This window comes from Hypanus sabinus, chromosome 4, assembly GCF_030144855.1.
Source record: "Hypanus sabinus isolate sHypSab1 chromosome 4, sHypSab1.hap1, whole genome shotgun sequence".
Classification (NCBI taxonomy): domain Eukaryota; kingdom Metazoa; phylum Chordata; class Chondrichthyes; order Myliobatiformes; family Dasyatidae; genus Hypanus; species Hypanus sabinus.
Window position 1 is genome coordinate 10,396,665 of NC_082709.1, and position 14,622 is coordinate 10,411,286.

At 40.7% G+C, this 14,622-nt stretch overlaps 1 protein-coding gene across 2 annotated transcripts in view; it reads left to right on the forward strand.

The window, feature by feature from the left end:
* Positions 1-13,226, forward strand: part of lrp2a (low density lipoprotein receptor-related protein 2a) — a 393,751-nt gene extending 380,525 nt beyond the window's left edge. For both annotated transcript variants that reach the window (XM_059966386.1, XM_059966387.1), the window contains exons 75-76: positions 2,192-2,263; positions 10,505-13,226. In XM_059966386.1, the coding sequence (XP_059822369.1) occupies positions 2,192-2,263; positions 10,505-10,681 (249 nt within the window). In that variant the 3' untranslated portion in view covers positions 10,682-13,226. The remainder of the gene's footprint in view (positions 1-2,191; positions 2,264-10,504) is intronic.
* Positions 13,227-14,622: the final 1,396 nt, after the last annotated feature.

The window sequence follows — 14,622 nt, forward strand, 5'->3', positions numbered from 1 at the left end:
TTCTTTGTACTTTTGTCAGTTAAATAAAGTTTCACGTGAATTAACATATCACAGATTTTTGTTTTTATTGCATTTTGGAAAATATCCGAACTTTTCTGGAAATGGGGTTTGTAGATATAGATTACTGATGTAGATGACCTAATACTGAATGTCAGGATACTAGGAGTGTTCCCTCTTCTTTCAGACCTCTGTCTCGGAAAACAGCACTTCCATATATCAGAGTGTATTCGTGTCTGCATGTGCATCTGTAATGATGAAAATATATGAGAAAGGTCAACATTAAAGTATATTTTCAAATTCCATTTCCTTTTTCCAGACCTTCAAAGTTCAAAATAAATATTGCGTGTGTGTGTGTGTATCACCATGAGATTCATTTTCTTGCAGGCAAACTCAATAAATCCATCCATAATTGAATAATAACCGTAACAAAATTAATGAAAGACTGCAGCAATTAGGATGTTCAACCAGTACACAAAAGACAACAAACTGTGTAAATACAGTAGATAAGAGTTAATAGCAATAAATAAACAAGCAATAAGCATCAAGAGCGTGACAAAGAGTCTGGAAAAGAGAGTCCATAGGCTGTGGGAACATTCCAATGATCGACCAAGGGGAGTTGAGTGAAATCATCCCTTCTCATTCAAGAACCAGGTGGCTGAGGGGTCATAAATGTTCCTGAACCTGGTGGTGGGAGTCCTGGGGCTCCTGTACCTTCTTTCTGATGACAGCAGTGAGAAGAGAGTATGACCTGGATGGTGGGGTTCCCTGATGATGGATGCTGCTTTCCTGCAACAGTGTTCATGTAGATGTAGCTAAGTTTGCGGGTGACACCAAGATAAGTGGAGGAGCAGGAAGTGTTGAAGAAACAGAAAGGTTGCAGAGACTTGGTCAGATTAGGAGAGTGGGCAAAGAAATGGCAAATGAGATACAATGTTGAGAAATGTACGGTTGTACATTTTGGAAGAAGAAATAATTGGGCAGATTATTATTTAGGTGGGGAGAAAATTCAAAAATTCGAAGTGCAAAGGGCCTTGGGGGTTCTCGTGCAGGATACCCTAAAGGTTAACCACCAGGTTGGGTTGGCAGTAAGGAAAGCGAATGCTATGTTGGCACTCATTTCAAGAGGAATAGTGTATAAGAGTAAGGAGGTGTTGATGAGGCTTTATGGGGCACTGGTAAGACCCCATTTGGAATACTGTGTGCAGTTTTGGGCCCCCTATCTTAGAAGGGATGTATTGATGTTGGAGAGAGTTCAGAAAAGATTTAGGAGGATGATTACTGGAATGCAGGGGCTAACATATGAGGAAAGTGTGTCAGCTCTTGGACTGTATTCATTAGATTATAGAAGAATGAGGGGATCTCAGAGAAACATATTGAATGTTGAAAGGGTGGGACAGAGTAGATGTGGAAAGGCTGTTTCCCTTGGTGGGTGAGTCCAGGACAAGAGGCTATAGTCTTAGAATTAGAGGGTACCCATTTAAAACAGAGTTGAGGAGAAATTTTTTTTAGCCAGAGGGTTGTGGATTTATGGAATTCGTTGCCACATACAGCTGTGGAGGCCCAATCATTGAGGGTGTTTAAGGAGGAGATTAATAGGTATCTAATTAGTCAGGGTATCAAGGGACATGGGGAAAAAGCTAGAAATTGGAACTAGATGGGAAATAGTTTTGCTCATGGTGGAGTGGCAGAGCAGACTCGATAGACCAAATGGTATACTTCTGCTCCTTTGTCTTGTCTTGTCATGTGCTTAGTGGTGGGGAGGGCTTTGCCCATGATGGTTGGGGCTATATCATTTGTTTCAGATGCTGGGCCTCTTTCTCACCAACAGTTCACTGCTGCATTTTGATTGCTATCCTGTCTCCCATGACAAACACTAAAGTATCTGTTGTACCCGAGAAACGAGCATGAACATTATATAGGCAAACACGAGGAAATCTGCAGATGCTGGAAATTCAAGCAACACACACAAAATGCTGGTGGAACACAGCAGGCCAGGCAGCATCTAAAGGGAGAAGCACTATCGACGTTTCGGGCCAAGACCCTTCATCGGGACCCGAAACGTCAACATTGCTCCTCCCTATAGATGTTGCCTTCCATGAACATTATATATTTCAATTAGAATCCTTTTGGAGTGTGGTTCACTAAGGTCCAACTTCTGTTGTTTATATTGATGTCATTTTGTCCTTTTTAGGAATCAATATGGAATTTTTTCGGAAGAAAGCCCAAACAAAGCTCGAATTTTGAAAACCCTTTCTACGCAATGGTAGGTATTAACTTCATGTTCGTATAAGTTCATTTTGTATTTTTATGTTACCCCATTTAAAAATGTATTTCAATGTATTGATCTTCACTCTAGTCTTAGGCACATTATTTATATATATACAGATAGGGTGTCTGAGACTTATGCCAGTAATATAGCAATTTTATATATTATACTGTACTACTGCCACTAAAAAAAAAACACATTTTTTGACATGTGTGAGTGATGATAAATCTGATTCTGATGTGGACCTCCATTGTGGACTGAGAGTGGGAAAGGGATAGGAAGAGGAGGGATCATGGTTGAAAAAGGGGTAAGGGGAGCAGATAGAGCAGGAAGCACCAGAGAGACCTTCTGTAATAACCAATAAACCAATTGTTTGGAATCTAATAATCTTGACTGGTATCTCACTGCTAGGTATGTCTGCACCTGCACCAACCCCTCAGCCCCTGGCACTCCTCTCTGCCACCTGTCCCACACCCCTCCATGGGACTCCACCCTCTTCATTCCCAACACCCTTCGGTCCTGTGTAAATTTAGTACTGTGCAAAAGTCTTAAGCACCCTAGCTATATACTGTGTTTGCCCAGGACTTTTGCACAGTACTCTATGTGAATGATTCTGATAAGAATGTTGATAGCATGATTAATAATTAGGGTCAATAACTCTACCGGGTGTTCTTATAGACTACCCAATAGTAACAGGGACATGAAGGAGTAGATAGGGAGACAGATTCTGGAAAGTAGTAATAATAACAGGGTTGTTGTGGTGGGAGATTTTAATTTCCCAAATATTGATTGGCATCTCCCTTATGTGAGGGGTTTAGATGGGGTGGAGTTTGTTAAGTGTGTTCAGGAAGTTTTCTTGACACAATATGTAGATAAGCCTACAAGAGGAGAGGCTGTACTTGATCTGGTATTGGGAAATTAACATGGTCAGGTCTCTCAGTGGGAGAGCATTTTGGAGATCATGATCACATTTCTATCTCCTTTACCATAGCATTGGAGAGGGATAGGAACAGACAAGTTAAGGAAATATTTAATTGGAGTAAGGGGAACTATGAGGCTATCAGGCAGGAACTTGGAAGCATAACTTGGAAACAGATGTTCTCAGGGAAATGCACCGAAGAAATGTGGCAAATGTTCAGGGGATATTTGTGTGGAGTTCTGAGTCGGTACATTCCAATGAGACAGGGAAAAGATGGTAGGGTACAAGATCCATGGTGCACAAAGGATGTTGTAAATCTAGTCAAGAAGAAAAGAAGAACTAAAAACTAGGTAATGATATGAATCTAGAAGATTATAAGGCTAGCAGGAAGGAGCTTAAGAATGAAATTAGGAGAGCCAGAAGGGGCCATGAGAAGGCCTTGGCAGACAGGATTAAGGAGAATCCCAAGGCATTCTACAGGTATATGAAGAGCAAGAGAATAAGATGTGAGAGAATAGGACCAATCAAGTGTGACAGTGGAAAAGTGTGTATGGAACTGGAGGAAATAGCGGAGGTACTTAATGAATACTTTGCTTCAGTATTCACTAGGGAAAGGGATCTTAGTGATTGTAGGGATGACTTACAGTGGGCTGAAAAACCTCAGAATGTAGAGATTAAGAAAGATGATGTGCTAGAGCTTTTGGAAAGCATCAAGTTGGGTAAGTCACCGAAGTCACCGGAACTGGATGAGATCTACCCCAGGCTACTGTGGGAAATGAGGGAGGAGATTACTGAGCCTCTGGCAATGACCTTTGCATCAGCAGTGAGGACGGGAGTGGTTCCGGAGGATTAGAGGGTTGTGGATGTGGTCTCCTTATTCAAGAAAGGGAGTAGGGATAGCCCAAGAAATTATTGGCCAGTGGGTCTTACTTCAGTGGTTGGTAAGTTGATGGAGAAGATTCTGAGAGGCAGGATTTATGAACATTTGGAGAGGCATAATATGATTAGGAATAGTCAGCATGGCTTTCGCAAAGGCAGGTCGTGCCTTAAGAGCCTGACTGAATTTTTTGAGGATGTGACAAAGCACATTGATGAAGGTAGAGCCTTCTCTCCCTTCATCATTGATGGGCTGAGAAGTGGCAGATGGAGTTCAACCCAGATAAGTGTGAGGTGGTTCATTTTGGTAGGTCAAATATGATGGTAGAATATAGTATTAATGGTAAGACTCTTAGCAGTGTGGAAGATCAGAGGGATCTTGGGGTCCGAGTCCGTAGGACACTCAAAGCTGCTACACAGGTTGGCATCTGTGCTTAAGAAGGCATACAGTGCATTGGCCTTCATCAATTAAGAGCCTAGAGGTAATGTGGCAGCTATGCAGGACCCTGGTCAGACTTCACTACAGGAAGGACATGGAAACCATGGAAAGGGTGCAGAGGAGATTTACAAGGATATTGCCTGGATTGGGGAGCATGCCTTATGAGAACAGGTTGAGTGAACTTGGCCTTCTCTCCTTGGAGCGATGGAGGATGAGAGGTGACCTGATAGAGGTATACAAGATCATGAGAGGCATTGATCATGTGGATAGTCAGAGGCGTTTCCCCCAGGGCTGAAATGGCTGCACAAGAGGACACAGTTTTAAGGTGCTTAGAGGTAGGTACAGAGATGTCAGGGGTAAGTTTTTTTACGCAGAGAGTGGTGAGTGTATGGAATGGGCTGCCGGCGGCGGTGGTGGAGGTGGAAACGATAGGGCCTTTTAAGAGACTCCTGGATGGCTACATGGAGTTTATAAAATTGAGGGTTATGGGTAAAGCCTAGGTAGTTCTAAGACATGTTCGGCACAGCTTTGTGGGCTGAAGGGCCTGTATTGTGCTGTATGTTTTCTATGTTTCTAATAAGTTTGCAGGTGACACCAAAATTTGTGAAGTGGCCAACAAGGAAGAAACGTGTCTTAAAATTACCACAGGATCTAGATCAGGGGTTCCCAACTTTTTTTATGCCATAGACCAATACCATTAACCATTAATACCATGGACCCTAAGTTGAGAATTCCTGATCTAGATCATATGGGAAAATGAGAAGAGGAATTGCAGACAGGATTTAACTTCGAAACGTGCAGAGTAAAGTACCTTAGGAGTTTAATCCAAGGCATGACTTGCACAGTAAAGGCAGGGACCTCGGAGTATTGGTAAGTTCAAAGTTCAAAATAAAGTTTGTTATCAGAGTACATACATGTCGCCACATAAAACCTAGAGATTCTTTTTCTGCAGGCATGTGTAGCAAATCTTTAGAACAGTAACTGTAAACAGAATCAATGGACAACAACCTATGCAAATGCAAATATAAGTAAATAGCAATAAATAAAGAGAATGAAGTAAAAAGATAAGAGTCCTTCATTGAGAGTAGTTATCCCCTTTTGTTCAAGAGCCTGATACTTGAGGGGTAGTAACTGTGCTTGAACCTGGTGGTGCGAGTCCTGAGGCTCTTGTACTTTCTACCTAAAGGTAGTAACAAGAAAAGAGCATGGCCTGGGAGCTAAGGATATTTGAGAATGGATGCTGCTTTCCTTCGGTACCGTTTCATGTTGATGTGCTCAATGCTTGAATCTAAAGCTAGAGAGAATAGATTTAGGCTCAGAGGGGAAGATTTAAAGGGGATCTAGCGGTCATGTTTTACCATATAGAGGATGGAAAGGAAGGGGGAAGATGCTTCAATAAAAAGGTGGGGGAGGGGAAAGAGGACAGCTGGAAAGTGATAGGTGAAGACAGGTAGGTGGGAAAAGTAAGGGCTGGGAAAGAAGGAATCTGATAGGAGGGGAGAGTGGACAATAGGAAAAAGGGAAGAAGGAGGGGACATGGGGAAGTAATAGGCAGGTGAGAAGAGTTAACAGGTCAGAGTGGGGAATAGGAAAGAGAAGCATTAATTATGCCTGATTTAAAATAAATAACATAATTAGAACAAAGATATGAAGCCCATTGATTTGGAAAAGTGGTCATGTTATTGTGATATAGAGGTTGGGGTTAGAGAAGGCTGATTCAAGAACTGAGAGTTAGTAATTCTTGAACTGGGTGATGCGGAACTTGAGCTTCTGGACCTTTTGTCCAATGGTGGCTGCCATGGCCTGGATGGTGAGGTCTTTGGTAATAGATGTTGCTTTCTTCAGGCAGCACCTCATATAGGTACTAGCGATGCTGGGGAGGGCTGTACCTGTGATATATTTGGCTGAGTCCTCGACTCTCTGCAGCATTGAATTATTATAGAACAATAACCATAGCAGAATCAGTGAAAGATCACGTTTAACCAGAGTGCAGAAGACAGCAAACTGTGCAAGTGGGATACCATAGAACCATAGAACACTACAGCACAGGACAGGCCCTTCAGCCCTCCATGTTGTGCCGACCCATATAATGCTTGAAATAAAGTACTAAACCCACACTACCCCATAACCCTCCATACCTCAGGAAGACACTTTGGAGGGCAGGACAAGTTGCACTGAGGGGCCTGCTTCTCTGCTATATAAACTCTAATCTTTTACTGTTTTACAACTGAACACCCAGACAAGTGTGTTTAAACATGAGCTTGTGCTGTAGTGCACAATTCATACACAATACCTAAGCAAATCCAGTTCTCCTCCAATATTCAGACACATCTTTCCTATCCATGTACCTGTCCAAGGCTGATGTTAAACACTGTGATAGGACTCGCCTCTATCACCTCCTCTAACTGCTTGTACATATGATCACCACTCTCTGGCCCCTCAGTTCTCCCTTAAATCAATTCACACTCACCTTACTCCTGAGCTTCTGATTCTAGACTCCCCTACCATGGGAAAAGGGCTGTGCCTGTGTCCCCTATCTATGCCCCTCTAAATTTTAATGATCTCTATAAAGTCACCCCAGAGTCTCCTTCACTCGAGGGAAAACAGACCTAGCCCCCTGTTTTCTCATTATAACCGAAATCTCCAGTCCTGGCAAAACCTTTTGTGCATCTTATCTGCACGTTCTTGAGATTAGTCTCTTCCTCGTATGTGATTATCAGAACTGTACACAATAATCCTAGTTCAAAGTGCACATTTGTCACCATATACAACTCTGAGATTCATTTCCTTGCGGGCATACTCAATATATGTATCGATAAATAACATAACGGAATCAGTGAAAGATCGCCCAACTTGGGTGTTCAACCAGAGTGCAGAAGAAAACAAACTGTGCAAGTGAAAAAAGGAGAAACAATACTAATAAATAAATAAGCAATAAATATCAAGAACATGCGATGAGGCAAGTGAATTTGAGTGACGTTATACCCTTTGATTCAAGTGCCTGATGTTTGAGGGGTAATAACTATTCCTGGACCTGGTGGTGTGAATCAGCAGGCTCGTGTATCTTCTTCCTGATGGCAGCAGTGAGAAGAGAGCATGACCTGGGTGGTGGGAGTCCCTGATGATGGATGCTGTTTCCTGGTGACATCGTTTCATGTAGATGTGCTCAGCGGTGGGAAGGACTTTACCCCGGGCTGGACCGCATCCACTATTTTTTGTAAGATTTTCCATTCAAGTGCATTGGTGTTTCCATACCAGGCTGTGGTTCAGCTTGTCAATATGCTCAGCATTACAAATCTATAGAAGTTTAACACAGTATAATATAGAATAGTATAGTTTAAAATGATTCCAGAAATATTTTGTTCACTTTATGCTTTACCAAATTCATACAACTGCAAACATGCCACTACAGTGGCATGCAGGATGTTTACAAACAAAAATCCAATATCAAGTCAAGTCAAGTTTATTCTCATTTAACTATATACATGCACAACATCAAACGAGACAACGTTTCCCTGGCCCTGGGTGTAAAGCACAGTAGTACTCATAACACACAATCACTCAAAGAAGTAAGAATTAAATCTAAAAATGAATTATGCTTAGATAAACAAAGTGAAGTGTATAGAGTAAATATTGTAGGTACAGTATAAGTTGACCGGTGACATTTTGAATGCAATTTTCAGAAACCTCACGGACTGAGGGAAGAAACTGTTTCCCATCCTGACTGTTCTTGTCTTTATTCGTCGATGGTGGGAAGTCAAAGAGGTCACTGAATGGATGACTGGGATCCTTAATAATACTAAGAGCCCTGAGTATTTGACACTCCTGATAAATGTCCCCGATGGACGGTAGGGAGACTCTTATGATCCTCTCGGCTGCTCTCACAGACCTTTGTAGGGATTTCCAGTCCAATGCCCTGCTTCTCCCATACTGATAGAGATGCAGCTTGTCAGGATGCTCTCAATATGCCCCTGTTATGGATGAAATTACCACTGACCGCATCACATGGATGGCAAGATATTACTCTGTGAAATGGTATCATGCATGTAGTCTTACAATCAAATGGCCTAAAGTGAACCCTGAGTACTGGTCCAATAACTTACCTACTGCAGAACTTTACTGAATGCTGCTTCAACATTGTAGTCCTGACAATAGATTTGGATCGCAGACTGTTTGTGTAAGAAATATTACATCAAGTAGGTGAAGATTTTTCAGACCTAGGAAATCATTGTAGACTTGAGGAACGTGCTGAAGAACCAGCCCCTCTGAAAATACGTGCTTCCTCCATAGAGAGAGGGAAGTGCACCAAGTTCCTGAGAGTTCACATCACGGATGATCTCACCTGGACCCTCAATATCACCTCCCTGAACAAGAAGGCACAGCAGCGCCTCCATTTCCTAAGAAGATTGAGGCAACCCAAGGTTTCCACACCCCCCCCCCCACCCCATTTTAACTGTGTTTTACAGGAGCATCATGGACAGCGTCCTGACAAGTTGCATCTCTATCTGGTCCGGGAGCAGTTGAACATCGGACCAGAAGTCCCTACAAAGGACTGTAGGAGCACCTAAGAGGATCATTGGGGTCCCCCTACTATCCATTGGGGATATTTAAAAGGAGTGCTGCATACATAGGGCCGTTAGTATTGCTAGAGATCCCACCCATCCATCCAGCATCCTCTTTGACATTGTACCGTCAGGCAGGAGACTCCAGTACATAGAAATAAGAACGGTCAGGATGAGAAACGGTTCCTTCCCTCAGGCCATTGGTCTTCTCAACTGCCACATCGTATTTGAAGGATTCTAATTAATCTGCTCTGTATTTCACGATATTTAATTTATGCACTTTAGTTTGTCAATTATGCATGATTCATTTGTAGATTTTATCCTTACCTTCATATGTTATTGTGTGTTATGTGTGTTAAATGTTTACACCCTGGTTCAGAGAAACATTGTCTCATTTCTATATACGTATGATAATACACGGTATATACATGCATGTAGTTAAGTATCCTGTAGAGGGGTCATCGACTGTTTATTCATTTCAATGAATACTGCCTGACCTGCTGAGTTTTCCAACATCTTGTGTGTGTTGCTTTGAGTTTCCAGCATCGACAGAATCTCACGTGTTTAAGGTGATGATGTTTTACTTCTCTTACCACGTCCAAAGTCGATCCAAAGTGCAAGTAATAGAAATGAGTGCTGAGTATTGTCCTGGTTTGTTAATATAGAAAGCAATCCACTAATAGGAGGCTTGTGCTTAGCACATCTTAACATAGAACATAAAAGAGGTCAGCACTGGACAGGCTATTCTGCCCACAATGTTGTGCCAGACAGATAAAAAGAAAAGCAAAATACCCAAACAATAATCCTTCCTCCCTACTACATCCCTCTATCTTCCTTACATTTATGTGCAAATCCAAATCCCTTGAAATGTCTCTTAAAAGCCTCTAATGTATTTGCCTCTGCCACCATACCGGACAGTGCATTCCAGGCATCCACAATGTCACCCCTCAGATCCCCCTCTCACCTTCAGAGCATGCCTTCTGGTATTAGACTTTTCAATGCTGTGAAATAGATACACTTTGTCCACTCTGTCTCTCATAATCTTTTAAACCTCTGTCAGATCTCCCCCCACCCACCCTTCAATATTCCAGAGAAAACAACCCAAGTTTATCCAGCATCTTGTGATAGCACATGCCCTCTAAACCAGGCAGCATCCTGGTAAGCCTCCTCAAAGCCATAACATCCTTCCCATAGTGGGACAACCAGAACTGTACGTAATACTCCAGATGTGACCTACCCAGAGCTTTATAAACACAAAATGCTCTGCAGATGCTGGGGTCAAAGCAACACGTGCAACACGCTGGAGGAACTCAGCAGGTCGGGCAGCATCCGTGGAAACTAACAGTCAACGTTTCCACAGAGTTTTATAAAGTTGCAACATAACCTCCTGATTTAACTGAGTTAGTCTTATGGAATTTTAACAGATGTTGTCCTTCTTCTAGAGTCAAAAAGAGCAACAGGCAAGTAATCTAGTCGCAGGAGCCTCTGCCACTTCACAAACTTTTGAATTACCTCCAAGCAAGTCACAATCAAAAAAAGATGAGCCTTTAACCTTCAGTCCAACAGAGAATACTTACAAAGATACAGCCGCTCTCGTCCAAAAGGATTCCAAACCATAATTCAGTATGCAACTGGAGAACAGTGATTGCTTTTCCTCTGACACAATATATTTTTATATATAGCCAGAATATTAGGATACATCAGATATATAAGTACTAAAAACCCATTAAATACTTAGTGTGAGCCAGTAGCTGTTTGAAGTAGACTCTCTGTTCCCTACCCTTTGCTGATGTTATATGCCAACTTTCATCAATTTTGGTTTTTTGTCTGTGAAGACTTTTTTTTAACCCAGAGGTTCTTTATGTATTTCTTTGCACTGGATGTGTATAAGTATGAGATATCTAATGTTATAAATACATGTATATTTGTAAATTTTTAAGAGATTATGTCAATAATTTTACAACTGGTAAACTTATAGTCAAGATTGAAATTTGTGGAAATCTGAAGGTTGAGTTTATGCCACTGATTTCAAGTTTAGAAAGGCAATTCTGAATGTGCAAACTACTGATCTTGTTCCCTGAAGGAATTTGATAAAATCTATGTGGCTAATTGCATATAATAAATAACATGAGTACACTGGAGTTCTTTTTGAAATATTAAAAAAGTGAAACCTATATTAAATAGTCTTTTGCAAAACCAGTTATAACAACTGCTGATGATAGAAAGCTTAATGTGTGATCAAGATATACCCTATTCACATTATCAAAATAGCCATTTATTTGAAAATAAAAGGTTCTGGGATTAGGAATAAAGCATTGATAAATGTTTTCTGTTGCAATATTGGTTTATACTATTACTTTTCCAAATTAATCTTCAGAATTGTTTACATTTTTTTGTATTATAAGATAAAACTAAAAAATCCAAAGATAATGAAGAGTAATCTCATAGCCCAAAGACATCATAGAATTTTCTGAATTGAAATGATGTGAAAACGTTCCTACCCACCTGGTTTCCTTTCACCTTCTCCTGCCCCACTTTTTTATTCTGGTGTCTTTCCCCACCATTCCAGTCCCAAAGGAGTGTTTTGGCCCGAAACATCAGCTGTTTATTCATGTCCGGAGATGCTGCCTGGTCTGCTGAGTTCCTCCAGCACTTTATGTGTGACTCTTTAAAAATATACTCTTGGAGAAAACTATTCCAAGTTTTATCTGTTATTTTAAATCACAAATAAGATCTGTCGTAGGAGCAGGAGAATGTAACTCAATCACTCTTACCTGCTTTGCTAGTTAATAAGAACATGACATCCTTCTGGGTATCAATAAAGTGAATATTGCAACAGCGTATTTATATCCATTGACTCAAATGGAATCCTGCCCTCTTTCAGTGAAAATAACATCAAAAAGTTATTTTTGTCTATTTATTGAGATCCAGCGCGCAAGAGGCCCTCCTGGCCCTTTGAGCCGCGCTGCCCAGCAACCGCTGTTTCAATCCTAGCCCAATCACGGAACAGCTTACAATGACTAATTAACCTATCAACCAATGCGTCTTTGGACTGTGGAAGGAAACTCACGCAGTCTCGTTGAGGGAGGATGTGCAAACTGCTTACAGGCAGCGGCAGGAATTGAACCCGGGCCAAATTCCGTAAGGCGTTGTGTATCCACAAAGCTGCTGCGCTACCCCACTGCATGAATCGGAATTTTCCCTTTTTACGTGCATCATAACAATAGTTATACATTGAATTCTGTTTCTGAATTTCATAACTGGAGTCCTGTATGATTCTGTCACTAAAGTGTTTACTGTGGGGACTCAAAATAGGAGTGAGGGGAACAGCTATGAGAGAGATCCACAGAACATTGAAGTTTTCGAACAAATTATCCTGCATTGTTCATGAAAGCGAGCAGACGTTAGTTTGAGGATAAATGCACCTAAAATCACCAATTGATCTGTTCCCTGTAACAAATTCAATGCCACAGGTGGCAGTGGAGCCAAGTCATTGGGTACATTTAAGGCAGAGGTTGATAGATTTTTGATTAGTTAGAAAATGAAGGGATATGGGGAGAAGGCAGGAGACTGGGGTTGAGAGATCAGCCATGATGAAATTATGGAGCAGAATTGATGGGTCAAATAGTCTAATTCTGCCCCGATATCTGTTGGTTTTTAAAGAAGAAAAGATAGCCAAGATATCAGGCTTTCCTTTAATTGCACAGAAAGTTAAAGACAATTTTTAAAAATCAGAAAAACTATACTGATTGATAGCAATAGATGGCGAGACTCTGATACGGATTACACTGAGAATATAAACCTCACATGATCAATTCTAGAAGTGATGTGTTTCCTGTCCTACAGATTTCAAGGAATAATCAAGACAACTGCTCATTTTGCCTTACTTCACTGAATTACATTTACAAATGTAATTTTCCTGTAAATGGCCAAAACTAGCTGCCAGAATTTATTGTTCATTTCCTGCATGTCTACTCACCACTGATTGTTCTTGATGTGATGATAATTTTATATATTTTATGCTTTAAGAAATTGTAGAATCTTTTGTATGTTAATTTTTAATGGATGATTTCTAGAGTGGAAACTATATTATATGATGATTAGAAAAAATTTCACTGAAATCTACTGCAGAATAAATTGAATAAAGTGCATTATTTTATCATATTTTGTTACTATTTAGTTATCTTGAAAGTAAAAGTTCCTCGAAAAATAATCTCTTGAAACATTATAAAAGCTATATTATTTTGTAAGGATATTTCGCGTTGGAATAACTTCATACTGCAAAGCAGATGTTTTGCAATGGATCAACAACCCGAATTTTGATACTTAATGCAGTACTGTGCAAAAGTTGTGGGCATAACTACATAGCAAATCAGAGTGTTATGACTGCTTTACCAGATGCTGGGGCTAAAACACTGGTGTCAATGTAAATAGCTTTGTGAGCAGAATTGAACAGGGAACTGAGCAACACCAAGTGGAAAATTCAACTTTGTGATATTAGGGGTTTTTCCAATAATGGACATTTTGAAGTTGATTTTCACAGTTCCCTACCCAACTTCTATCATGAATAGCTCTGCTCAGAGACTGTTTCTCCCACTTCCATCAGGGTGGTGGCAATGTAGCATCCATGCCAGCACCAGAAGACCCAAAGACAGTTACTTTCCCCAAGCAGTAAGGCTGATCAACATCTCCTCCCACAAACCCACTACTGCACTACCTATCTCCTGTCACAGTCACCTTATGTACAGACATTCCTGTACTTCGTGTCACTTTATGTACATGTCCATCTATGTATAAGGTATCTTAAGCATTTGTATTTATTGTGATTTTTTTACTATCATGTTCTTTATCTTAGTGTATTTTTTTGTGCTGCATCAGATCCAGAGTAACAATTATTTTGTACTCCTTTACACTTGTGGACTAGAAATGACATTAAGTAATCTTGAATCTTGGGAGGACTAGAATCACAGTTTGATGCAGACATCAGTAATTTTCCAGGTACATCACTTCTTCAGGAACACCAGTTCTGCTGTTTATTCCTTCAAGCATTTCATAGGATCATAGAGTTATAGAGAAGTACAGCAGAAAACAGGCCCTTCTGCCTATCTAGTCTGTGCTGAGCCATTTAAACTGCCTACTCCCACCAACCTGCACCCGGACCATAGCACTCCATACCTTTACAATCCATGTACCTATGCAAACTTCTCTTAAACTTTGAAATCGAGCTGGCATGCACCAGTTGCACTGGAGGCTTATTGCACACTCTCATGACCCTCTGTATAAGGAAGTTTCCCCTCATATTCCCTTTAAACTTTTCACCTTTCATCCTTAACCCATGACCTCTAGTTGTAGTCCAACTTAAACTTAGTGGAGAAGGCCTGCTTGCATTTACCATATCTATACCACTCATAGTTTTGTATTCCTCTATTAAATCTCCATTTAATCTTCTACAGTCCAAGGAATAAATTCCTAACCTACTCAATCTTTCCTTATAACTCAAGTCCTCCAGTCCTGGAAGCATCTTCGTAAATTTTCCCTGTACTGCTTATTGCTGGAAGAT